The 27,294-nt window shown below is 34.9% G+C and overlaps 4 protein-coding genes across 13 annotated transcripts; 1 reads left to right on the forward strand and 3 right to left on the reverse strand.

Annotated features, from left to right (window-relative positions):
* Positions 1-109: 109 nt before the first annotated feature.
* LOC147403243 (protein FAR1-RELATED SEQUENCE 5-like) lies at positions 110-9,479 on the forward strand. 2 transcript variants are annotated; one of them, XM_086438750.1, is made up of 4 exons: positions 110-264; positions 1,547-2,228; positions 8,142-8,358; positions 9,178-9,479. In XM_086438750.1, the coding sequence occupies exons 2-3, from the start codon at positions 1,548-1,550 to the stop codon at positions 8,334-8,336; spliced, it is 876 nt and encodes a 291-aa protein (XP_086294876.1). In that variant the 5' UTR covers positions 110-264; position 1,547; the 3' UTR covers positions 8,337-8,358; positions 9,178-9,479. The 2 variants fall into 2 exon arrangements, with proteins under 2 accessions (XP_086294876.1, XP_086294875.1); XM_086438749.1 differs by having other exon boundaries at positions 141-421.
* A 189-nt stretch (positions 9,480-9,668) lies between these two features.
* Positions 9,669-14,892, reverse strand: LOC147403244 (protein FAR1-RELATED SEQUENCE 5-like). 2 transcript variants are annotated; one of them, XR_015177465.1, is made up of 4 exons: positions 14,587-14,892; positions 12,890-13,454; positions 11,714-12,031; positions 9,669-11,065 (listed from the first exon to the last, which is right to left on the reverse strand). XR_015177465.1 is itself a non-coding variant. In XM_086438751.1 (3 exons), exons 2-3 carry the CDS (start codon positions 13,442-13,444, stop codon positions 11,828-11,830), a joined length of 759 nt encoding a protein of 252 aa, XP_086294877.1. In that variant the 5' UTR covers positions 13,445-13,454; positions 14,587-14,892; the 3' UTR covers positions 11,661-11,827. The 2 variants fall into 2 exon arrangements, 1 of the variants encoding a protein (XP_086294877.1); XM_086438751.1 differs by lacking the exon at positions 9,669-11,065 and having other exon boundaries at positions 11,661-12,031.
* A 1,879-nt stretch (positions 14,893-16,771) lies between these two features.
* LOC147403245 (protein FAR1-RELATED SEQUENCE 5-like) lies at positions 16,772-20,630 on the reverse strand. 2 transcript variants are annotated; one of them, XM_086438762.1, is made up of 3 exons: positions 20,338-20,630; positions 17,790-18,502; positions 16,772-17,162 (listed from the first exon to the last, which is right to left on the reverse strand). In XM_086438762.1, the coding sequence occupies exons 2-3, from the start codon at positions 18,342-18,344 to the stop codon at positions 16,971-16,973; spliced, it is 747 nt and encodes a 248-aa protein (XP_086294888.1). In that variant the 5' UTR covers positions 18,345-18,502; positions 20,338-20,630; the 3' UTR covers positions 16,772-16,970. The 2 variants fall into 2 exon arrangements, with proteins under 2 accessions (XP_086294888.1, XP_086294887.1); XM_086438761.1 differs by having other exon boundaries at positions 17,790-18,530.
* A 1,421-nt stretch (positions 20,631-22,051) lies between these two features.
* Positions 22,052-25,526, reverse strand: LOH1 (RNA-binding CRS1 / YhbY (CRM) domain protein). Of its 7 annotated transcripts, none has more exons than XM_086438753.1 (4): positions 25,239-25,526; positions 23,857-24,193; positions 23,194-23,601; positions 22,052-22,912 (listed from the first exon to the last, which is right to left on the reverse strand). In XM_086438753.1, the coding sequence occupies exons 1-4, from the start codon at positions 25,355-25,357 to the stop codon at positions 22,361-22,363; spliced, it is 1,416 nt and encodes a 471-aa protein (XP_086294879.1). In that variant the 5' UTR covers positions 25,358-25,526; the 3' UTR covers positions 22,052-22,360. The 7 variants fall into 7 exon arrangements, with proteins under 7 accessions (XP_086294879.1, XP_086294882.1, XP_086294881.1 ...); XM_086438756.1 differs by having other exon boundaries at positions 23,857-24,175; positions 25,239-25,525; XM_086438755.1 differs by having other exon boundaries at positions 23,857-24,178; positions 25,239-25,525.
* Positions 25,527-27,294: the final 1,768 nt, after the last annotated feature.

Genomic DNA, 27,294 nt, shown 5'->3' on the forward strand with positions numbered 1-27,294 from the left:
TAAACCTCCATTCAGATTTTAGAAGTGTTACCAAACACACACTTAAGGTTTTTATTTTTATTTAAAAAATACGTTTTAAATTATTTTTTCTTAAAATATTATATACGTCTGTGGCGTAGCCACCTTAACTTAACGCTTCAAACCCCGTTCCGTTACACCATTCCGTAACGTTATAATTTTGAACTTCTGGATTCTGATTTAAGATGAACAAGACGTAACCTAACGAACCGTCAGGTCTCCTGACTCCTGCCACTATAACGACGGGTAGTTTATTAATCCATCTCTATTTCTCTCATCGCGTTAGCTTTCTCAACTTTTTTGTTTTTTTTTTTGGGTACGATTTGTTTATTTATTTTGGTGGTCCGTGAGCCCAATCTTCTTGTCCATCTGATTAACGATCATCCATCATCGATCCACTAAGGTAAGACATTTCTTCTCTCATTTGTTACTGATTTGTTCTTCTGCAACTAATGGATTCAAGCTATAGAACCTCGACTTAGAGAAATCGAATCCAAAACTACGAAACCCTAGTTCTTGTTACCCATTTTTCATTTTCGTTCTTGGTTCTGGGTTTCTGAATTGAGTGTCGGCTCCTTAAATTCATTTGCAGTCTTTTTTTCAAGAATTTTTTAAGGGGTCTTGTAGTACCATGGTTAATGTAGAATGGGAACTAAATCACAAAAGGAAAATTTATCCGAAATTTTTTTTTTTTAATTCAAAATTTTCTCTTTACTACAGTTGGTGCTCTGTGGTTGATGTTGATGTACAACGTGTATCTCGATGATAAGGAAGGCTTGCAAAAAATGGAAACTTTAAGAGTTGTGTGGATAAAGAATTTAAGATGGGCTCAAATCACATTAAGAAATTAGTCAAAGAATTATCATTAGATGGTAACACTTGATCGACAATGATCTATGTGAATTGCAATAGTTCCAGGCACATCACGATGAGTATGCTTGGGATGAGACTTGTGAGTCCAAGTTGCATTTTCTTTCTAAAATAATAAATTACACAAAATAAAGACAAATGATGAAAGAGGATGAGAAAAGATGGCTGATTTGAAATATCTGGGTAGTGGAGCATCGGTTCAGTGCCTTGGGTTGCTCCCCAAAGTCGTGAGATTGAGTCTTCACCCCTTGCGGTTGTACCTGATACACCAATTTGTGGTGATTGGGCTTTTCTGCAGGGACTAGTCCTGGACTTCAAGATTGATTTGAGATGGTTAATCTTATAAATCCAATCTCCAAAAGATTCTAATAAGATTTCATATTAATTTCAAAATCACAAATATTTATAGAGAAAATTTCTTACCATCAATCAGAACCCTAATCCAAATCCAAATCCAAATCCAATTGTTATTCTTACTCTAATTGTAATCCCTAAGTCGAGCAACCATGATAGTTCTACATAACCCAGCCTATCATATTATTGTGCCCCTAACTTCTAACTTTAGGTTACCTAACATAAGCTATCTACTTGTGAGTAGTTTTTGAGTGCTTTTTCGTTAATATAACTGATGGTTTTTCCTTTTTTATTTATTTTAAAGGATGGATAGCCAGCGCAACGAATCTCTTCACAATCCTAATGAAGCCAGTGAGCAGTCATACGAGCAGTTAGATTCAGAGGGCGAGCATGAAGACCATGATAACATCAATTTAGAACTGCAAACGGGAAATAATGTGGTAGTGGCATCAGAACCCCAACCTCTAAACATTTTCAAGGGAGAGGTACCCGCAGTTGGCATGGTCTTCCAATCGGAGATTCAAGCCTACGATTACTACAATGCTTATGCCAGATCTGTAGGGTTCAGTATAAGGAGAAGTACAATGATAATGCGTAAAGATAAGACAATCACAAGAAGGATATTTTGTTGTTCTAAAGAAGGTTTCCGATGTAAACATCCAAGAGGGGATCCGATGAAACCACGACCCGAAACACGAACTGGTTGCAAAGCACGAATTGATATCCATTTACAAGATGGGAAATATGTAGTGAGCGAGTTTGTTGAAGTACATAATCACATGTTAGCGCGTCCATCTGAAGCACATATGTTGAGGTCACAACGAAAGAACCAAGATCCGCAAGCTATAAATATTGATAGTATATTGTCGGAACTGCGTGAAGAAGTTGGAGCAGAAGTTGGACCGGCTCAAGACCTCAACTTAGTGGAGGGCGACTGCAATAATTACCTGCAACGATGCTGTTATGAGCTTTTAAAGAAGGCACAGGTTTTGTTAAGCTACTTTAAGCTCATGCACAAATTTATCTATTTATAGAAGTGTAGTAAGTACACAATTTTAAAGGTAGAATTAGAAACATTGTATAGCCTTGTATGTTCGTATTTTACTTTTTCAACATGTACAAATGCCTCAATTTCAATTAGCAACCCGACAAACCTAAGATTTAGTTTGGATATGATTTAAGTGAGTTATGGATGGTGCATCTTTTTGGGTAGTTTTATTTGTTTCATCTTCACAAACATCATGTATGTCTTCTCCCAATTTTTAGGTGAGGCAATATAAATCCTATTTCACCTTATAATTCAATCTAGAGGTATATATTCTGTTAACACATGCGTCCTCAAATCTTTTCTCAAACACTTCAATCCATGTGATTCTCTTTCATCTTTAGAACCTTCAACTTACAACATGACACTTCTCATTAGATATCATCTTCATGTATACATTGCAAATATTGGGGTTAGAAACATTTGATGGGAATGAAAGCACAATGCAAGAACTCATTTTCAATATTCTTGGTTTGTTGATTTTTTGGTGTAAGCAATTTAATGAGTTCAGAGGGTTTTTTATTTTTTTATTTTTAAGATTTCTTGTTTAGGTGGGATATTGTTAGTAGCGAAAGATTGTTGTTTGTACTTTTTGTGAGTACTTCTTGTCCTCACATCAATAAAATTTAACTTATAAATATATATATATATATTGGGTTTAACGACATGATCCTTACCTTTCCATTTGAAAAGTATTTGGAGCTAAATCCTCCATCACATCATGTTAATTTATGGGTTTTTCCTCGGCACTACACCAATCCACTTTGTTTTGGATATATTTTCTCTCATTTTTAGAGCCTTAAATTTTCATCAAAGCAATCCTTTTTGGATTTGCTTGTTTAATAATTTTATTTTTACACTAATCCACCACATCTTTCATATTTATCTAGTTGTTTTTGGTCCTTTGGGTCCATATAGATCGGAACCTAGGGTTTCTAATCTAGTTAGTTCATCTGCTCTTCCATCGTCTTCTTATTTTCTTCATCCCCTTCTCCTCAATCTTCTTATCTTCTCTAAATCCTTTTCTCCTGGTTACAACCTAAGAAGTCAACCCTAACCATTGTTGAGAGTAGGATAACTACGGACTTCACTTCCCAAATCTATAGATTTCTTTTGAGTCCCAGATCCCTATAGTCTTACTAGGTCAGATCATTCTTTTCCAAGGACCGACTATTGACATTGAGCTTGGATACGGAATTCGCCATTTTATGCTCCTTAGTGACTTGATGAAAGACTTTTGTATCATTATCTCATTCTTTCAACCATTTCACTTTTTATTTATTTAATTATTAATTATTTATTATTACCAACAAATTTTCCCCGATAAATTCTATGAAATTTTGCATATACGTTGTTCATTATACTATTTTCTCTTGTACGGATAGACCATCCAATTCTTCTTTTTTAATCCAAACTCTTAACTGGTTCCCAAATCCATTCTTTATGTCAACCTTCCCAAATTCATTTCTATTCCAGGTCTTGATATGTTTTCTAGGGCTTTGAGCTCTTTTTTTTTCAAAAGATATGCTTAGGCTTTATGGTCAAATAAGAATAATTCCACCATTTCCCTTGAAGCTGGATAGGCAAAAAAATTTCCATTCCTTTCCATTTTACAAACATGTCGCTCATTATTCATCGTAATTTTTAGTTAGTGATTGATTGTTGGAGTTCTTTCTCAGAAAAACCAGGCTTCTAATGTAGGTGTAAATAAATCCCTAAGGAGAAACTTAAAATTTGGATTAAGGAGACTTTCGATAGGATCAAGTCAAAGAAAACATAACTAATCAGTGAGATCAAAATACTTGGCAAAGAAGAAGAAGGCTCATCATATGAGAAATTGGAAACGTATAAAAGGAAAAAAATTCAAAAAGTGGTGGCTATCATGAGATCAATTGGAGGTCGGGTTCAAAAGTAAAATAGCTCGAGGAAGAAAATAATAACACAAAATTTTTCATTGGATGAAAAATACCGTAGGAGTTCAAATGACATTTCCAAACTAAGAGTTAGTGGTACAGTTTTGGAAGGGGAGGATAGAATTAGATGGGGGGTGACGGAATATAGGAATTCTTAGGACTCGTTCATCTCCGGACAATCTAGCATTTGATGGTATATCTTTTGGAACAACATCCGTGGCTAGAGAGATCTTTTTGATGGTGATAAAGTGTATCAAATCATTTTTGGCATGAGAGGTGACAAATCCATAGAGGCCAGATGGTTTCTTTATTTCATTTCTAAATTTTGTTGGAGACTGTTAAGGACGATTTGATGTCGATGGTTAAAGATTTCTAATAGGGTTGCACAATTATTGTTCCAGTAGCATCTTTACGAATTTGAGGCCAATTAGTTTAGTTGGATCCATGCGCAAAATTATTTCGAAGGTGCTAGCTCGAGGTTCAAAGTGGTGGTCCCAACTGTGATTGGGACACAATTAGATGCTTTCATCATGGGTTATCAAATTTTGGATGGAGTGCTTTTTTCTATAGATGTAAGGGTGAAGGTGGGTTTTGATCCCAAGTCTATGGTATTACGACTCACAAACTTTACCAACTTACCTATTTGGATGTAGTTTTAATAGCAGTTAGTGTATTGACTCAAGAACGTGGAGGGAGGAATTGATGATCATATACATGATTGATTTGGAGAAACCATATGATCACTTAAAGTTGAAAGATTTGAAACATCTGATGGGTTGTATGGGTTTTAGGTGGAAATGGATTAGTTGGATTATGAAGTCTCAAGTGGGTTTAGTTTGTTTTTGTTTACTGGAATCCAAGTTTCTTAAGTGCAGGAGATCTAAAACAAGAAGGCTCTATATCCCCCTTTCCACTTTCATCTTCAATATTGTCATTGCCTCTTTCAGAAGATTAATGGTGAAGTTTGTGGGCAATTGCAATATATCTTGTTTTGTACCTAGCATAGGAAAAATGATTTCTCCTACAATTTATGTATTAAGATGCTGGTCTTTGGGATGCATCAATTAATGCAAAAGGGTATGGAGCAATTCGTGACTCAAACATCTTCCAAAGCAAAAATAACTTGATCTGAAGCTGGTCTAGGGAGTGCCATCTGGGATATGGATGGAAAATGGTCCTCCCATATATATGAAACCTAAAGAAAACTATCTAGTTTACACAAAGTGGGGCTCAGTTGGCTGTTTGTTTTGGTGAATTTGCTGCTTGCGAGGGGAAGATCCATTAAGAAATGTTGGCTTGCAAACTTGTTAAACTTCATTACATGGGACCAAACTTTCTTAAGAAAATTTGATAGCATTGAAAACCCGCTGAGTATATTTGAAAATCCATGAGTCATGTATATCAATGGGTTTATCCCAAAATTGGTTCCATTCCCTCCTTATAGATATAATATAGACCCTGAAGAAGACCCAATTGAAACCGTCATCTATGCACAAGCACATGCATGATAGACTGAAAAAGCCTCACTAAGGTATCTAAGACATTGATAGATTTTATCCCATCTCACTAAAACATTGGCCGCTGATCCGCTGATCCTAGCTGGAGAGAAGACCTTCTGACATTCTTGGCTCTCAAAGGTTAGAATTAATTTCCTCATCGGATCCACATTCTTGGCTTTTCACAACACTCCTCTTGTTCTTATCACCCAAACCTTGGAATTCCGTAATAACAAAATTTTGAACATATCAAAATAGTAGTAAAGCCGATGAAATCTGAGGTAGCGGTAACCAACATCAACCTTCTTGAGCCGTTGCGCCTTTTCGAAAACACGAAGGATTTTTCTCCTAGTCTTTCACCATCATCACCAGCAAGCAAACAAATCTTCCATTCTCATTATTGTTAATTTTTGCCTTCTTTGTATTATTGTCTGATTAGATCTTCCTCCAGAAGGATTTGGGCACATCCTATGATTAGCCTCCTACAACATATCTATAACCAATTCCATCCCTTTCTGACTAAAAGTGTCATTTTCTTGCTTTCCCCTCCCTCTTTCTATGATGACATTGGACACCCTATCCTTTCCTTGATCTAGAGAAGACTCTTGCCTTCAGTATGATGCTCCTGCTAGGGCTATGATCTTTTTAGCAAATAGAAATATGATACTTAAATAAGTCTGGAGGCATACAAGTGATACATAGATATTTTTTTAGCAGTATTAACATCGTTAATACTGTAGTGTTTTGAAAATCTCACCCCAAGATGATTACTTTCTAGATAGAAAATCATCAAAATTAATTCCTAACTTCTTTTCTTATTTGTTTCTTTAATTGCTGTGGTTTACTAGTTTATATAAAACTTATTGTTATTTAAAGGTTTTTTCTTAGAAAGTTTGAGGTTTATTCCTTGCCTAAAGGCTTCATATTGCGCTCTTTAGAACATTGATTGATTTCAAGTTTAGCTGGAGGGCTCTTATTACAGGATAAATGAATTTTACTCTTTTGATAGTTTTAAGTGTGAGGGCGGGGATTTGATCCCAGATCTGTGGTATAACCACACACATGCACGTACCAAGTTGTCACATTCAGTTACAAGATGAATGTTGAAAATGCATATGAACTTTTAAGGATTCTATAGTGGAGTCATATTTTTATTTCCGAAGTTGTTCTTAGTAATATAATTTCCAGGTTGATAATTAATATGTTTCTCACTTTTGTGTGTGATGCTTGATATGTATGGTGTGATGTTATGTCATGTTTATGTGATTTTTGGTGCTTCAAATGTTAGTAACGTGGTTCCAATCATCCCTAAATGGTTGTGTTTTTTCCTTATTTTTTCTACACATCATTTGTATAAGAGTATTTACTTTACATAAAACAGAGTCCTCTGATTAACCTAAACAGGCCAATCCAATGTATCCCAATTTGAAGAGGTCTTGACCAAAAGTTTAGCTAGCTTGGTTCAACTTGACCATCATAGGGATGAATTATTAAAAAAAATAAAATAAACTATGGATTTAGTCGGAATGTTTTAAATGGTGGGGGAGATTAAGATCATCTAATAAGGCTGATATTTGGTTTTAAAAAAGCTTCTACATGGATGCAATTGATTCAAGGCTCAAGATTAATAAGATTAAGCACTTATAATTTATTGAAGTACCATGAGTATAGTAGCACTAGGACTATACAGTGTGATTGCTTTTACAAATTGATTTGTCTCCGCACTTAGAGAAGTGACCCCACTAATATGCGTTAACTAAGGAACAACATTTGGTAGTTCAAAACTATTTCCAAAATTTTTTTTGAATGAGAAATAATTTCGGAATGATGGCTACACTCACCTTTAAATATCATGGCCATGTAGACATATGTTCATCTAATATTTGAATTCTATTCTATTTAGCGAATTAGTTTTTTGAATTGTAGATAATTTTTTATATTGCATTTGCACGTTAATTTTTCATCTAAAATATCTATCTGAATTATTTTTATTTTTGATGACGGGGGTGTCTGGACCCATAGGCCCAACTAGCAGGCAACTTGCCTCTTAGAGCATCATATCTTGCCCAAATCCCCTGGGTACACGTACATGCAATACCCTCCAAGCCACACATACCACGTAAGCTGGGATGAATCCCCGTGGGTAGCCAACGAGGGGGCTTGAACTCAAGACCTCTCCCTTTTTGGAGGGTGACCAGCCACTACACTCAACACTCGTTGGAACCATATTTTTACGTATACTTAAATAGGTAGTATGACTCGGTGAGATTTATTGAGGCAATGCCATAGGTGTATTATTCAAGTTGATTTCTATTTACAAAAACTACTACCTGGTTACTACAATATTTTTTTTGTTTTGGTTCGGTATATAGGTGAAGATGGGGTTTTGAAAACCCAGGCCTGTGGTGTTACCGCTCATAATCTTTGATGTTTTTTATTTTGTAGGAGGATAGAAAGAAGATCCGGGAATTATCAGCCGAGCTTGTACGCGAAAGACGGCAATCTACATTATATCGAGAACAGCTGCATATTGTTTTGAAAGAGATGGAGGACCACACAGATCACCTATCAAAGAAAGTTGAAAATATAGTTGATAACGTGAAAGAACTTGAACCTCGAGGGAGCAGAGAACGTTCCTAGCTTATATACTCTTAGCAATCGAGTGAGTACAGTTGAGCCATTTATATTTGTTGGGTGGAATCGATTACTCCTAGATTACTTTTAATGTATTTACAAAAAATTTAAGCAGCTAACTAGTGTGCCAGTACAGTGGTTCAGTCCCAGTGCGCTTCTCAAGTCAACAGCTATGTAACATGGACACTACATTTTATTAGAATCTGCTGTGTTGGACATGGTGTCATTCCATTGTGTCGGACACTTGCAGGCACATTTTACCAAAGAAAGTTTTTAACTTATTTCAAATATTTGTTTTCAGCTACCATTTATATATTAACTTACAAATTGGATTTGTGGGTTCGATATGCTTGACAAGACCAAATGTTTGGTAGAAGGATGCAATTACTTTTACAGTCTCCAGTGTCTCGTACTTGTAGCTTTTTCCATAGTGGAATATAGTAGCCGTAAGACAAGTTTGGTTTAAGCTAAAGCTTGAATGTGCTTAACCTATGGAGGTTGCTTTTATTATGGATTATTTAGATCTTAAATGTAAGTATTTTTATTTTTTATTTAGCTTTATTCATTGTTATTTTATTTGCATACATCCTCTAATGTATGGTGTGAGCTTACAGGCATCATCCTCTAGTAACTCTTATGTGGTTTTTTCACTTGCTTTCTATGCTTCCTTTCAGACCCATGTACTATAATGGGGGGTTTTAGTGACCAAGACCAGAAGACATTATATTCTGGACTCTGATATAAAGATGAAATGAGAATAAAGACTCTCTAATTGGTTTATTTATTTATTTATTTTTCCCAAGAAAAGATCTAGTTCTTTTGTAACTTTAAGTGTGTGATGCCCTAGGTTGTGAAGGCTGCAGTTTCTGTCAATTTCTTTGTGCAAATCAAGAGAGTAGCAGCTTGGCCTGGATTCGACTTCAGAAATCGTGAATAATCTTTATCAAGATTTCCACAAGTGCTGCTAGTAATGTTTGGCAAACATTACCAAAATGGAGAACAGTGGGATGGAAACAGAACTCGGAGAGAGGGAGAAGATGGGAGAAAGAAAGAGAAAATGAGAAGAAATTAGGGAGAATGATGAAAGAAATAAGACAGAAGATGAAATTATGGTAAAGAGTGAATGAAAATTAAGAATATGATTAAGGATGTATATTTTATTGGATAAATTATCATTTCTTGAGTTGAATATAACGAAATTCTGGTTCCGACTTAACTGTTCATTTTAATTTTCAAAACATGTAGAACGAGATTACAGGTATTTCAAAGTGACAATATTACAGATGGTTTATAAAGTGAAGATCTCCTTAAAATGTAACAAAGCTGCGAGATTGTTACTTTTCAAATAGATATCAGGGATCTTGCTACTCTATTTCTGCAAGACCCCCCACTTTGACAGACCTGGGATCTCATGCTTTACATTTTGGGAACATTCTCTATTTTACTGTCTAAGATTTTTTTTTTTTTTTTTTGGTGCGGGCCAAGTGAGCAAAATTTGTATTGATAAAAAGAAATATACAAATGAGGATGGAAAGACTAGGAAGAAATAATCAAATTAAAATTTGTACAAGAGCAAGAGAAATGCCTGAGAGAATGTTACTTGAGATACTAAAAACAGATACGAAACACATGTTTCTTCGTTCACTTTGCTTATAGACAAAGTAGGATGGAGGAACATGTTTCTGAGGAAATACATGGTTACGGGTGTGGATTAAAATTTAGTTTTGTTTCAATACCGAAACCAATTCCTAGATATTATTGGACCATTCGATATATTTTGATGCTTTCATATTAACATTTAAAGAGTCTTTCGTAGAAGACCGAGGTCAAGGGGCACGTCTCCTTTTGAAAACATGTGTATTTCACATATTTACCAAAACGTGAGAGTTTGTTTGAAGTAAACCCCTTTAAGGTGCGTTTTAGAGGAGACCCGGATGTCAAGGGGTATTTCTAATATATATACATATATATATATATATCGCAAGGAATAATGCTAGAGTGACCTCATTTCATCAATCCAAGAGAAGAAAAAAGATTGACCTCATTTTACACATTGCTGATGTGGTAGGTGTGTATAAATCATAAATGCTTTTCATCGAGATACGATTGAAAAACATCTATGCTTCTGTGCACACCTCCACATCAGCAAAGTGCGAAATGAGATCACTTCAGCACAACTCATTTGCAAAATAGAGACAAGAGGAGATGAGAGGCTGTCTCATGAAATAGGGAGGAGTAAGGGGTGAGAAAGAAGAACTACCGATTCGACCCCCAATAACCCATGCAAGTTTTACCTTCCATGATACTGGAAGACGTGAAGAAAATCAACAAAGTTTTCTTATTGTTAGGGTTTTGAATGCTTGGAGAAAGAAAATAAAGAATCAATTGAACCGAAGGCTGGAAGTTGAAATCTCGTTCCAAAGAACAATGATGAGAACCCCATATTTAGGATATCGGTACATTGGACAATCATCATCTCTATTATTATGAACATCTTATTTCTTGATTTTCCAACATTTACCTTCATAAACTATAGCCAATTTTACTGCTATTTATCAAAATTTTCCTTTTAACTAGATTGGGAGAGGTTTGTCACATAGCATTACAAAAGCAAACCTCCGTTTCAACCGCACAACATCTTCCTCAATCTCTATGTTCTCATAGATAATAGAATCAAGACAATGAAAATGATCACTTCGGAGTATTTCTTGGCCATCGGTTTTTGCTGATCCTCACTGCATTCATGCATTTATGATAAAAAATCGAATAATTATTTATATATTCTAAATGATAGCCAAAAAGTTGTGGATGGACTCGTTACGATCATAGTCACAAAGTCGGAGTATGGGTTTAAATCGGTAAGGGAAAACTTTGGAAAAAGCGTTAAAAAGTGGAAAAAACGATGAAAATAAAAGATAAAAATATATATTAAAAGTTAGGAAAAAATGGATATCTAATGAAAATTCATAAGATCAAGTTATTATCATCAAATCCCATATTTCTCATTTATGAATTACCAAATTCTATTAGGCATCAAATCCCACATTTAAAAAAAAGAGAGAAAATGGTTAAAATTTTATCCCTGTGAAAAAAATGAGCAAAGGTCGGTGATTTTTGTTACACAGGAAAAAGTCACATTTTTTTACCGTTTTAATCGTTAGGGATGCAAGTCACATTTTAATCGTGACTTTTCAAAAAATCACCGAATTTTTTTTTACTAATCATTAAATCTGGTCGAATTGGCCTAGAGTGCTTCAGTGGAGCACCATCGAATATAGGCACGAATTCCACAGGTATGGGAATTAATCAATAGTAATTATGCGACTTAGATTTACCTAAACAACATTAACACTTGAAGTTCAGAGAACCATATCAAAGCTTACCTTGATTGCAGAAAAAGAGATTTAAGCTGAAATATACCCAAAGTTGAAGTTGATTATCCACTTCAGTACAACAGGCGAATGGCTTTGAAAATATATCTGCAATATTTTCTCTCTTTACATGAGGTGTGACAGCTCTTGACCTTCAGACTCAATTTCTCGCATATTGTTAACTATGTCTTCAACTCTCATAGATATATATTCAGCATGTTCCTCAATATCTTTCAAAACCAAATGCAACTGTTCTCGAAAGGCTGCGGATCGCTGTCTCTCATGATGCAAATCATTAAATAGATCCTCAATTTTCTTATCCTTCTCAGCCTGCAAAAGTAAGTTTCTCCAAACATTAGTTGCTGCTAAACCACAGACGGAAAGAAGATGACGGACAACCTTCTCAAAACATGAAAATGCCATTTTCTGATTGTGTACTATATAATAGAAATGTAAAGAAATCGATCCTAGAACAATAAAGAAAGAAAAAATAAAGCAAGATGCAATTACACACAAAACACAGAGATTTTTATGTGGTTCCCCATATAATGTCTTTTACTCTGACACGCCAAGAAATGGCTCTATGTTGAGAGTGGGTGTCACCAAAAACTAGAAAGAAGTAGGAACGACATGCTTGGTAGAGGATTCTTGCTACTAGGGACTCTCCCCAGTCCTCTTGAAGGTTCTTGTGCTTATCTCTTCTAGATACTAATAAACTGCAAATGAGGGTCTAATAGATGTCGAAAAGAGAGAAAAATGGGACCAGATCTTAAATGTCTCCTTACGACGGATCAAGAGAGAATTGATTTTTTAGCCACTTAACTGCAACATAACAATGGGACCAACGATCATATGCTTATGAGCAATTCAATCATCAACCTCTAAGATTTTATCTAAAGCAGTGGACCAAACAAAGAAGACCCCGTATTAAAAGTCTTCACTAAAAACAAAATTTCAACTATTTTGGACTTCTAAAGACAAAAGTGACTTCTTCACAAGGAAGTCCATTTTTGGAAAAAAAGAAGAAGTTATAAGCTACCATTAGGACTTAAAGCTCATGTTCACACTGTCACACAACTACGCAACACCATGATTTAGTTTTTAGTTATCATAATATCCAATGAAACAGATACAAACAACAAATAGCAACTAAGTACCATTAAGAAGGATAATTGATTCCAAACATACCTCACTAAGTACATTGGTTTTTGATTGATGATCTGGAGCTTTATTATGGATCATTAGATTGTGATTGTGCTCTTGAACAAATTTGGTAACAACCCATTTACCTCCATCCCTCACAGCCACCCTAATCATTGCTTTGCATCCTTCTCTTGTGATCGGCCGTGGCGGAAGAATTCTATCTTTTCTAAGTGTGTGCTTCTCTGCACGAAAACCTTCTCTTGAACAAACATAGTCCCGAGCTATAATGGTCCTGTTCTTTTGTGAATGTCGAATACGATTTGTGCGTATGGTGAATCCAATGTGCTTGGCATACACATTATAAAAAACTCTAGCATCTTCTACTGATTCGAAAGCCATTCCGGTATATGGTTCTAAAACTTGTGTATTTGTAGATAAGTCTTCTATAGAAGCCATTATCTCATTATTACTACTACAAACATGTGAAGCACAACTCTCGAGCAGTCCGTCTTCTTTCTCGTCATCTTCACCAATGGTTTCGGCATTGGATCCCTCATCATATTCCATTGGGCAGAGTCCTTCATCTAAGGTGCTTGCCATTATGTTGTCCCTAATAAAAGAAAATAAACTAAATTAATTTGATCACATTCCCATTCCGTCCATCCATTCTATTATGTCCTCTTGACGTGACAGAAAAAGCTAAGTCTAGACTCTAAAATCAATATTCCAACTCATTTGGTTGCCAACTTCCGATGCTTGAAATTAACTTAAGACAATCATCTAAGTTGTTGTAGCACAGCAAAGAATACAAATGAATTATGAATCCTTTAAAAATGAGGGAAGCAATAAAGAACAACCTTAGGTGTGTCTAGGTAAAGAAATCATGTCTTCTATCTTATGTTCCGGCCTCATACTCTAGTGTTCTTGAAATATGACCCACTTAACAAAACCAAACAGAATCCACTCCTCACTAGATAAAAAAAAGTTTCTCATTTTCATGTTAAGGATCTATTTGGATTGCCATTTTTTCATAAAATATGTCTTTTTTTGGCATAAAATTGGGATCCTAAAATCTGTTAAAGGAATTTTATTTTGATATATAAGTTATAAAAAAAAAAACCCTTTTTTGAGAAAACTTTTCCATGGTGAAAATTAGCTACCCAAACAGGTCCCTGCATTTTATCTTTTCAAATCATATTCTGTCTTCTAAGACATGAAATTTTAGACACACACACTGAGAGGAACCCATTTTTATATCAAAGAAGAAAACTTCAAAAGTTCATGCTTTTTAGCCTAACATATGTAAATCAGTTATCATAAACTTCACTGACATTTATTACAAAGACCAGTAGTTAGTTATATTTTTAAGGGTTTCTTCTAACATCTATGTTTCCAAATAAGTCCAGTTTGAATCCCCATTTCCAACCAAATAAAATTTAATTTATTTATTTACACAAGACCCAGATCACATTTATCAGTTAGAAACTTAAAATTTTCATTTTTTTTTCAAATTATAAAGCCTACTCAAATTCCCATTCTATTAAAAAAAAATCGTTTCCCTGGTAATCCAAACAATCCCTTAATTAGAGATTCCTTGATTTCTTACTAGGGTTTTTCTGTTACTTTATATCTGGTTTTTACGCGGTTCAGTTCATCAGATTGAGGTATCGGATATTTTATAAATCTTTAAAAAAAAAAAAAACGAAAAAAACACCAACGAATTCAATTTGATTTGAACTTACTTTGTTTGGAATCAAGGTATCTGATCTGAGCTTGATGTTTCTATTTTATTTTGATTCTCTACGAATCAGAGCTTTGAGCTCTTCTTCTTCTCCAGAAGCAGTAATCGCAGAAGTTGATCTGGAAAGAAGATGAACCTGTCACGGATCTCGAGACTAGGAAGTCTATCCAACGGCTGTAGTCGTTGAACAAACGAATGATAGGTCTCGTGTGTACCAACTTTTAGAGAGAATGGAAGGTCTACCGTCCAAAGCTGCACCTTACCATCTTTCTCCACGTGTCAAAGGAGTGGGTCCAATCAGATATGTTACTAAATAAGATGTGGGTCTGATCGAAGAAATGTGGCCCAACTTACTTAGGGTTTTGTTAACATGTTGCGGGCACACGTTAAGCTGCATTAAATACACTTTGAAAATAAGCATACGAGGGTGTTTTTGATAAAAAAAATCTTTTGAAGGCATTTTTGGTAGGAAATTCAATTTGCCAAAGTGTATTTAATGCAGCTTAACGAAGGAGTCCTCCTAGCCTTACTAACTTAGTAAGGATTTCACCTTAGTAAGGGTCCTTGGGCTTACCTTTTTGGCATCTAAAAACATGATCTAATGCTTCAGGATTGTACGGGATGATATTCTACAAATTTTGAAATATATATTTCACCGTTGAATTTCTTTTTTAAGTTTGGGAGTATGTGGAAGCTCAGTAGCCGTCCATTTTAAAAACCTTACATCTAGTGTAAAAGATTTTTTTTTTTTTTTTCTGAATATTGGCAACCCATAGAACCCAACTGACTTTTGTTTGGTTTGATTTGGTTTTGGTTCTTATTCAGTGGAATCGATCAATGTTGGTTCGGTTCCAATTTTGCCCCAACCTGAACCAAGTTACACCCTCTAGTTCAATCTAGAGTCATTTTTTCTCTTGTTTACAACATTGTCTGGAGATGAGCTTTTAAACTTTTGCAATTACCATAGCAACAATGGTGATTGAATAAGCCTCAAGAGTTTGTGAGATGGCCAAGACCACAGCTCACGAAACATAGGTGTTGAGTTCTAATTCCCCCTTGGGACAAAGAACACTCTCAAGGATTTGTCCCATAAACTACAAAGTGTATGAGAGGGAATTGCATGGTGCCCCGAGGATTAATCGGGTGTTCTAAGCGGCCTGGAAGGCCTGGATACCTTGATTCCTCAAAAAAAATTGAGGATTGAATAGTGCAACTTTGCAACAACAATGGAAGAAGTGATTTATACTCAAAATGTTTGAAAATAAGTTTATATCCTGCAATGTTAGTGTTCATTGCGGGATCATGGGACATCGTTAGGAATGAATGATCTAATATTGTCCGACTTTATAATTAATTAATTTAGCCCTATAATTCATTTCTTTTGATATGATTGGTAATTTAGGATTGTTATATCAACTCCTTGGGAACACATCAAATATGAAATTACATATTTAAACACATTATTTCAAACATTTTGCAACATTTACAGATCAGTTCTGGATCGACCATATCCCAATCAGAGACCTAATTCAATAATATTGCGAAACAAATAAATTATATTTTATATACATACTTTAATCAATTTGGAGTCGGATTCATTTTAAAAAAAAATCGGATTTGAATGTGGATATACTCATATCCGACTTGGGTCCGACAATTTTAACAAAAGATTCCTATCTGATCCAATGACAGCCTTAGCACTCAAATTCAATCAAATAACAACACTACTAACAAATTGTTCCCTCATCGTCAAGTCAAATATTCGATTTTAACAATTCTAACCATCACCAAGAAATAGATGCAAGAGTTTCATCCTGGCTCCAAAACATCTCCCTCAAGTCCTTCTAGACCAAAAGGGATCATCATATAGAACACTCCAAACTAGAGAGATTTTCTGTGCAAAGAAAAATCAATCAAGGATTTCACAGAATTCGGAATTGGCCTTGTGGGACACAACATAGGGATGCCTGCAATACACGCGACGTCCTACGATCAATCAATTTGAATTCTGTGAGATCTCGGATTGACTTTTGTATGTGCAAAAAAATTCATCATCATCATTTAAATTTACAGTCACTAAACAAATCTTGTTCATTCAATTCCGTTTAGAACCTTATCAAAGTTTATTGATCTTGAACGTGCAAACAAAGTGGATCAAACTAAAAAATACATCTAATAACTAACTCGTGAAATGCATGCATTCATTAAAATGATCTTCCCATTTATGTTACAGTAACCAATAATGGACGTCTTAGGACCTTATCAAAGTTTATTGATCTTGAACGTGCAGACAATAACTAACCTGTTTACAAGAAAACGCGCAATGGTACAACGTGTAAGCATGAGCCCTCAGGCTTAGATCCTCAAATTCTCTATCTACCCAATTTATTCATCTTCAACTTCTTTTATACTCTGAACAATATCTTGAACTCTTCTTGATAGGTGATCAGTGTGTGACTCAATATCTTTCAAAACCATTTGTAACTGTTCTTGATATGCTGCACACCGTCGTTCACATTTTCGCTTCTCATTGTACAGTTCGATGGATAGTTCTCGAATTTTCTTATCCTTCTCATCCTGCAAAAGTATATATTAAACTTATATCATTAGAAACATTGATACAAGATTTATGAGACATATTTTCATCTGAAAGGGAAGAATACATCTTCCCTATCTGCTACCATCAGTGTGGTGCTTACATAAACCTTCGACTGTTTCGGAATGGTCTAAGAATTTTTTGGAATTTTTTTATTTAAATATAAAGATACTGACCATCTCATCTAAATATTAACAAAAGATGGCTGGCTGCCATTGGCACCCCAACTTTTACTTATTACACACCAATTTCTTAAAAAAAATTTATCACCCCCCAATTAAAGATTAAAACCCACTCCTCAAACATTTCCAAGGTTTGTCTGAAATTCTATTCTCAACATTATAACACTTTTTCAAACAATTTCAGTAGTTGTTTACAATTATGATTATGCTCATATAAAATCCTAAACCCAAGATATAGAAATCTGCAAAACCACAAGAGAGCTTCTATTGGCACCTCAACTTTTACTTATTCTCAACCATTCAACTTCTTTTCTTTATTTTTAATGGGAGTGTAATAAGTAAAAGTTGGGCTGCCAATAGCAGCTCTCTAATAAAAATAAACAGTTTGTAGATGCCATCCCATACAATGGTTAATCTTAAACATACCTCACTGAGTAAAATCTTATCCGACCGTCGCCATGGAAGCTCACTAGGACTCATTAGTTTGTGACTGTGATCTTTTACAAATTTGGTAACAACCCATTTTCCTCCATCCTTTAGAGTTACCCTAATCATTGCATGACATCCTTCTCTGGTGACTGGTGGCGGAGGAAGTATTCTGTCTTTCCTTTCTATATACTTCTTTGCACGGAAACCTTCTTTCGAGCAAACATAATCTTGACTAATAACAGCCTCATTTATTCGTGAACGACGATTATGATGAATTCGTACAGTGAAACCTATACGCCTGCCATGTGAAACATAAAATTCCCTAGCACTGTTTCTTGATTTGAACTCCATGCCAACATATGGCTCTACAGCTTCCTCATTTTCAGGTAATCTGTCAATGGACTCTCCCGCTATCTTATCATCTCCATCTGTATGTGAGATTAAATTCTTCTCGAGCTCATTTTCTGCTGTTCCATCTTCACCAAACGTTTCCTCTTCCAAACCCTTATCGTTTTCATCTAAATGAAATCCTAGACTAAAGGTACCCTCCATTATGCTCCAACTACATTATTGGAAAAGTCATTCTTCACGCATCCACCTAAAACCCCGAAGGACAAATAATAGACAATTTATATTCCCAGTCCATCCATTCAATTACATGTCCTCCCAAAATCAAAAGTAACGTAATGAAGAAACATCCCCGCATTTCACTTTGCATTGGAGACAGACAAATGATCACTACAAGTCAACAACATGAAAAGCAAGGTAGTAAAGAACTTGAAGATGATGTCAAAGACAATTTTATAATTAAATTTTCAAATTGAATAGCAAAGACATCATACATAAGATAAAGGGATGATCCAACCACAAAAGGGGTAGAGCACCATGTTATTGTGCAAAGATATTAGATTTTTATTTTTGATATGTAGAAGATAATGGATTAGGAAAGTAGTTTTCTTTAATCAGAACTAGAGTTCAAGGTGGAGTTATTAAGTTTCTTTTTTCTCAATGAGTAGCAGAAAAGTTGAACTTTTATAAGAACTTAGGTATAGAGGAAGTGAATTCCCAATATGTAACGTATTGTACACCAGTCTCCACAAGGGAATTGGTACCAAGGGTTGTTGTCAATTACATCAATTAAAGCCATTTCTTTTATGTATTGTTATTTAAAGCCATGTAACTTCTCTTTTGAATGAGATGGAATAAAGTTGAGGTTTTGTTAGAGAATAAGAACTCTTTTTCAGACCAAGCAGTGGTTTACGAAAAATTATGAATAACACAACTTTGTAAGAAGGACGATTCAATTCTACACCCCACCAATTTTTTTACCAATTATTAGTGATTCCTTATAATTCATGATGAGATCTGACCAAAATTGTATGCATCTAAAACTCTGTTATTGGACTCGGAAGTCAGTAGAAAATTCTGTTTGGAAAACTGTTAACCAACCAAAAAAGGGTTGAGGAAGCTGAAACTTCAACCATAACAGGTCTATCTAGCTGTTTGATGTGACAAGTGACGCTAAATCTCTAAGCTTGAATTTAAGTCACGAGTCTTTAGTAAGTAGTAGAGCAGATAACGTTTACTGAAGTCGCAAGTGTTCAGAAGAAGTGCCAAGACTAAGGTTGGGATGCAATGGGTGAGGTGCCAACTTCATATGTCTACCCCTTGGTGTACAATACAGATCTAAGACATTGTGAGAATGATTCAGGACAAGATATCATGGAAAAAAGAAGTCCTTTCTGTTTACCTCACTAATGTAACGGCGATAACTTGTGCATTATGTTCATTGATCATCATAAAAGATGCCATTGATAAACTACAACTTTAAACAGAACCGAACCCACATCCTATCAAAGATTCCTAGGTGAAATCACATGAAATGGGTGTGATTCCTTCTTGTCAACTAGGAGCATAAACCCTTCTAGTGCTTCCATCATCTTTGCCAAAGAAATGGAAAATTTAAAATGTACCCATTGCACGCTTTGTAACAAGTTTTGTCTAAAAGAAAGAAATCGTCACATTTCCTATCTTTATATGGAGTTTTTGGATGCCAACCCACATCTTTGTCATCTTTGTTCAATTGGTGGTAGAAAGCCTGTATATTAGAGAATAAAAAGAGTCCATCGGATTTGTGAGGGCTGTGACTGTGAGTGTCGGGTAGGCATTTTTTCTACTTTTTCATATTGTACCCTTTCACTGGTCTTCTTGATCTCCTTTTATCATTAATAAAATTTATATTTATTTAAAATAATAATAATAATAATGGCTCACATCTAACGGTTGGCATTGAAGTGGTGAATTATTAACATACGTTGAAGTGGTATTGTATCATGTAGATGATTCATTATCTGTGGAATGGAACTTAGAAATGAAAGATTCAGTCTCAATTGAATTCTATATATTAAAACCCTAAGATTCTTACGATAAAGGACCTGTTTGGATAGAAAATTTGTGCTAAAAAAAAATGTCGAACCAAACAGACCCAATTGCGAAGGAGAAGCAATAAAACAGAATTAAAACTTTGATATTATTAGATTCTTACCAGAATTAAGCTTCTACCCAAGCAATCCTCTGGATCAACGTTCCAACTTATTGAAAGAAGCATGAAATGGAGCCATTAGAGAGCAAAAAAAAATTGCAATTTTTTTCATTTATGAACCAAATCTTTCACATCAACAAAAACCCCCACGAATCTCCACTTCTAACCATAAATAATAAATAAAAAAAACCTAAATAAAACCCCCGTTTTTTTTACCGAACCGAGGAAAAAAAAAAAACCCTAGATAATTCTAACGGATCTTGGTGTTAGTTTTATTGCCGTTAACTGTTTCGCAGCACAAGTGGTGGAAGAAGACGAAACAGAGGAGATTATCGTGTGTGCAGAACACATATAGAATGAGACCACCACTCACTGTGGGCCCCACTTGTAAAGCTAAGCTGTACCATAATTTCAATGTGGCGATGATCCATCGAATAAAAAGATAAAAAAGCCTTGTATATTTTGGGCCAGGTAAGCCCATTTTTAATCGTAAAAATAACAAAAATGGGCTTTTTGTCACACCACAGATGATTTGGAAAAGTGCGGATCTGGTGAGTCATGAAAAATAAATCATAAAAATATATGAAATTTGCCGACCATTAAAACATGCAATTCAATGGTTTATTTGGATAAAACATGTTTCCAAGAATACATTAACTACATCGAATGCTATCAGAACTCCGCAATTAAGAGTGCTTGGCCATCTCTCCCTCATTTTAGTTATTTAATAATTAATAAAAAAATATACATCAGTATTTCCAAGGAAATGGATTTCACGTTTTAATTGTCGGGATAACATTTTTTTTTAGTTGTGGTTTTCTGACACACGCCCCCTGATGTGGCATGGGTTAGAGCCACATATTTTTTTCCCTTGGGATACGCAACTGTTTATTCCCATAAGTATGATTGTTTATCCCGAAGAAAAGAATCTATGATTCTAACACAAGCCACATCAAGGGGTGTATGAGGTGTATGAAGGAGGGGGCGTTGAAAATCATTATTCTTTTTTTTTTTTAATAAGTCATCCCAACCCATATATAAAAATGATGATTTTATTATACCATATCCAAGCTCTTTTGCTTTCATCTAATCTGGATCAGACCCAACTGAATTCTTCATCAAGTCGGGTCAGATAATTTCGTATTATTTGTCATTTTCTTCTATACTTCTTTGCTAATTGTTATATTATTCTATTTTATTATTATAATTTTTCTTTTTTAAGAATTCATGTTATATTGAAGAAGTAGAAAATGATATTTTAAAAAACCTAAATACTAAATGTAAAGTAATATGTCATTTGAACCTAGGCGGATATAGGGATAGATCTGTATCCAACTCAGACCCAACTCGGATCAAGGGCCGTCAAACCATATTCGACCATTTTTTTATATTTGGAACTACTCCAAGAGTCTAAACTTACTAAATTCGGATTGTGTATCACTTAGATAAAATCCAACCCATTTTATACCCTGGAGGTTAGAAAGATCAAAACCACGGAAAATTACTCAAAGCCTGCTTACAATTTTCCCACGAAAAATCACAAGACCCCCTTCGTAATTTGTATAACCACGAAAAAAGTTTCCAATTACAGAAGAACAATGGGATGAAGTAAGAGCTTAAAAAACATTCTCTTGAAGGAAAACCTCAAAATAATCAACTCTGAAAAAACAAAGGGGGCTCTAAAAAGTGGAGATCCAGTGAAGAAAAACAAAGAAGATAAAGAACATCAATGCCAATAAATTTAATTAATTCCCAAATATGATAAAACTTTACCATTGGATAACATATCTTGCTTATCTCCTCTTTTTCCTCAACAGGAATTTTACGTTCTAACTCGTATTTCATGTAGCCGCAAAAAACTTTCCCTCATGTAGAACAATGGGATAAGAAGGAAAACCTCAAAATAATCAACTTTCAATCCTAAAATGCAGTGAGAAATATACAAATAGACTACAAGCTGTAGGACATAAATGTAAATAAATTTAATTAATTCCCAAATGAAAAAAATTACCATTGGATAACTCGTTTATCTCCTCTTTTTCCTCAACAGTGATCCTGCGCGCAAGAACAAACGGTCGACCTCATCAAGGTCTGGTAACTCTACATCTTTCCTTGCTGCGTCAGTCTTCTTTGAGTCAATAGAAATCTGACGCAAGTGCTCCTCAAAATCCTCCGGCTCTCCATTAGTTTCAGTTGGAAACCTATCAAACTCATTCAAATAAAGAGGACGCTTCGTCTTCTCTACGGCTTCTTCATCAGAATCTGTTTCAAAAATATCTGACAAAGCTTCAGGATCTGATATCATATCCGACTCAGTTGCAGAATCATCCTCGGAGAGCACGTCATTTCCAACCATTCTCTCTCTATAGTTGTATGAATTCTCCATTTTCTGGTCGGATATCTGCGTGTTCAAGGTATCTGGGCTTTCCTTTTGAATTTGGCTTTTGTTTACATCCTCCATTTTGTTTTCTTGTTTACTTTTCGCTTGTGCTTGAAGTAACTCAAGGTCATGTTCGAGCCTTGGAATGAACTTCCGGACAGATCGGAGGCTTTCTATGTACTTGGATTTACTCAAAGCCTGTATATTGAAAGGGAAACTTTTGTTACAATTGAACCAGAAGTGATGTGGATTATTTAAGAATCGAAGTCAATTTGCTTTATAAAAGGAAGATATCAATGGAAGGTCAACATGGCTTTGTAACATTTTCGAGTTGGACTCAGGGTCGTGTTCCTTCTTTGTAATCTATTTCAGTTTTCTTACCAAATTTTTTCATCTAGGTAGGTCTCCTCAACCTCCTGAAATTTTTTTTCTCGTGTTAATCAATTTTACACTTATCAAAAGAAATATGACAGCCGTACCTTATTACGGGAGAGAGTGATCTTAGGCGACATTATCTCGGTTGGTGGCTGAGAGTAATTCTTCCCTCTGTACATTATGATAATATTCTCTTCATGTATGTCGAGCACAATCCCTCCACTTAGTCTCGCTAATTCTGCCGCAATCTCCTTGACCTCCTCTGGCGTGAATGTCTTCACCACAACCTTTAGTGTCTGGTGTTTCTTCCAATGTAAGTGCATGTTCAAGATCACACCTTGATAGATCCCACGCCTTCCAACAGGCACGTAGTTCTTGCACTTGAGGCCCATCTTTAAGAAAAAGAAGTGCTCTTCTGGTGTCAATATTTCAGGATCATGGGTTGCTTCTAATGACTCTGGAGGTTCGATCTTCTTCAGAGCTTCAACAAGTCTAACCTCTTTTTTCTGAGCCTGATACATTCATCACGTGGAAAAAGAAAAAAGAAAATAGTGTATGAGAGGCACTGGACTAGTATGTGGTGATTAGATTAAAAAAACTGGAAAATAATATATCATATTAAATTGAGAGTAAATTTATAGTTCTAATGACATAGAGTACACAAAAAAGGAAAAGTGCATAACTGAAGTAGGATATTATTCATGGGGAACACAAATATGAACTTCTAATTCTAATTTGGGTGACTGCTAATTTAATGAAACCCTCACCTTCCTCAATTTATACAAAATCTTCTCTTCTGCGGTCATTCTTTCATAATCTTTCTTCTTCTTATATCTGAAAAACTTAAGCCACCTTACAACTGCTCTCTTTCCTTTAAGCTTTTTCCTCTTCACTTTCACATTACTGTTACCATCAGCAGCTGCCCCATTTCCTGAATTGTTCACAGGCTCCACAGCTTCATGTGACATGTTTCTAAGCGGAGTTGAGTGAATCCAAAATCTTTCTTCAAGGAAGAAACTTCCCATTTTATATAGAGACCCATGAACAAATTTCTGATCGAAGACCTTGCATGAAACACCACACGAACTACTGCACCATGAGATACTACCCATGTAGATAGTTTTTTCACAAGAAAATTGAAAGAAAGAAATAATTACAACAAACAAAAGGGGATGAGAGAGGAGAGAATTTTGAATCTACAAAGAGATTAACAAAAAGAAAACATCCAGCTCACTGAACTTACTAAAGAATAAGATAAATTACTGATTGAGAAGGATGACAAGAAATAAAAAATGATTATTCATATAAAAAAAAATGATAAAACTCCCATTTCAACTTAACATGGAAGACTAAATGAAAACTGAAACATTGATCGATCACACAAGAAGAAAACCAGGAAAAAATAACTTTTTGATCTAAATACACCCAGATACTTCAGCATGCCCACATACCCATATCAACAAGATATGATACGATGCCAGGAGGGATGGATGCTTCCAGGTTGAAATTTTCTGAATTCCAATTGTAATAACTTCTTTAAAAAATATAAGATGCAGTTATATTACTAAGAAGAACATGATGGATGAGATAGCCATCTGAGTACAACGCAATATCAACCTAAACCTCTGATCTGCATAGAGAATCTCATTTAAATAGCAAAGAACACACCCTGATTGTAGTAATTTCTTAAATTGTAACAAGTAGGATTTTCTAGGGTTACTACCAAGCATTCCCAAAGAAAGCACTGTAAAACATCGTAATGGCAAAACTTTGCATGACATTTTACATTTTACATTTTACCAATCAGGGCGTAGTGTAAAAGACTTATAAAAAAATTATAAAAAAAAACCATCGCCTTATCTCGAATATTAGGGAGGTTATCGTGAAATTTATTTCGCCATTCGGATTTATCTTGATCTCAGAAATAACATGTTAAGGGTTTGACACTAATTTAAAAGAAGGGTTTTTATGAACTAAGATTTCAGGGGGTATAAATCACTATTATATCAAGATTATCAACAATACCCATTACTTTCTATGAACAATATTACAATACCCATTATACAAATTCAGAAATAAAATGGCAGAAAAGCTCAAAACTCCATCTTTAAGAAAAATATATAGAGAACAAAAATGAAGAGAAAGATACCTGGTGAGATGAAAGGATTTATGTAAGAAGGTCATGGAGAGTAGAGGATTAAACAAGATATTTTTGAGCTGTTTATGAGATTTACAGAGCACCGTTGAAACAATAACCCTGACCACCATGTTCTTACCCTTTTTAGGAGTCCTCTTCAGTCCGTCTGATACTGCTAGTGGTTTCGGCAAGACGGATCTGATTCTCTCTTCTTAGCAAATGAAACGCAACGAATCCACTTCTGATCTCTCCCAAATCCCACATTAAGTATTTCTCTTTCAGTCCAAAACTCCAAACTCAGCGGCTCTGAATTCTGATTTCTGTACGAGGGAGACACATGGTTTTTAAAACCCGGTACATTCGTCTCGTCGCAAACCACCGATGCAAAGTTGAATCGTCCGAGTCAGCTCGCCTCGATTCACATAAATCGTTTCACTCGATGTAGTTTAATTAGAGAGCTGCTATTGACACCCAACTTTTACTTATTACATCCCAATTTCTTAAATTATTTCTCCTAATTAAAGATTTAAACATTGTAAAGTTTGACTGAAATTAAAAGCATAATATTACAAAACATTATAGCACTCATTCAAACAATTCCAGTAATTTACAATTATGATTAAGCTCATACAAGATCCTAAACTCAAAAGGCTAAAGCTCTCATTATTGGTACCTCACATTTATTTATTTTCAAACATTCAGTTATTTTCTTTCTTTTTAATTGGGATGTAATAAGTAAAAGTTGGGGATGCCAATAGTATCTCTCATTATTTATTGTTATTCCACACAACCAAATCCTATTTCTAGAAAATAAATATTTAAATAATTATGAAAGTTGTTATCAAAAATGCGAAATCCATTTGACTTGATTATTTTATTTTTATTCAAATGATATTTTCAAATTTTGGGTGATTCATCTTGACTAAACTCCGACGATTGCCCAAAAGATCGAGATGACTTTTAGTGTGGAGAGACAAGATTCCAAGTTTTAAAACCATGGAGGGAGCGGTATTTCACATTTTCAAACCTGGTTTTTTAAATCCGATTTTAAAATTGTATATTTATATTTAAATGAATTTATTTTTCATATTAATATTAAAAGTATCATTTTTAAACATAAAATATGACCACTTCTATAATATAAAAAAACACTAAAATCATCTTCAACATATTATTTGAGGTTTGCAAACAGTGGAACTTTGTACAAAAACTCCTGTATTCTTTTTGCTGCAAATCTTCTATTGAGTCCTTGAGACATGTTATATACATGGGATATGTCACCCAGCTGTCCTCCAATCATCTTGATCACCGACGACAAGTTATAAATTCATGGTTGCGAACTATGCCTGAGTGCACGTGATTAGGTCGTTTTAAGAACCAGATTTTGGATCCGGCAAGGGGCCTATTGAGTTTGGTTTGAACCGCACACTATCCAAATTGGCCAAGTCAGACTCTCACACACTGATCAAATCGTGTTTTATCCCAACGGTTGGAATAATGGTGGGTTCTGTCATGTTGTCTTTATAAATGTTTGATTTATAAAATGGTCCATTTTAAGAGTTCCCACTGAAGATCTCAAAGAAATGATGCAACCAAGCACGCCTACATAACTCGCATGAACACATGGGGCTAGAATGTGTTTTGCATGCCCTCGGAAAGCGTTGCTCACTTTTTAGTTCTCAAAACATTGTTTTCTTCAATTAAATGAGGAACACTGAATTGAAGTAATAAGAAAAGATATGAAGAGACCTGCCTTCGACTGAAGACAAAATTAAACCCAATAAGATCGTGGGCTGACCCACTATTTAGATCATGGCATAGCTGACAATGGATCAGATTCGAGTTGAATTAGTACTAAATTGGTATCAATAAGATGAAAGATTTATTGAACCTAGACCTTATAAAAGCATAAACATATAAAATTAATTAACATAAATTGGGTCAGTACTGGATCAAAATTGGATCAATCCCAAAAAAATAAAAATGGGATCTCAAAAAAAATAAGACCAAGTTCATATCTGTTACACAATAGCCTAAATCCAGGTCTAGCCCTTAACAAATCAAATTT

Source organism: Akebia trifoliata, chromosome 4, assembly GCF_017979445.1.
Source record: "Akebia trifoliata isolate Shusen 1 chromosome 4, ASM1797944v1, whole genome shotgun sequence".
NCBI classification, from domain to species: domain Eukaryota; kingdom Viridiplantae; phylum Streptophyta; class Magnoliopsida; order Ranunculales; family Lardizabalaceae; genus Akebia; species Akebia trifoliata.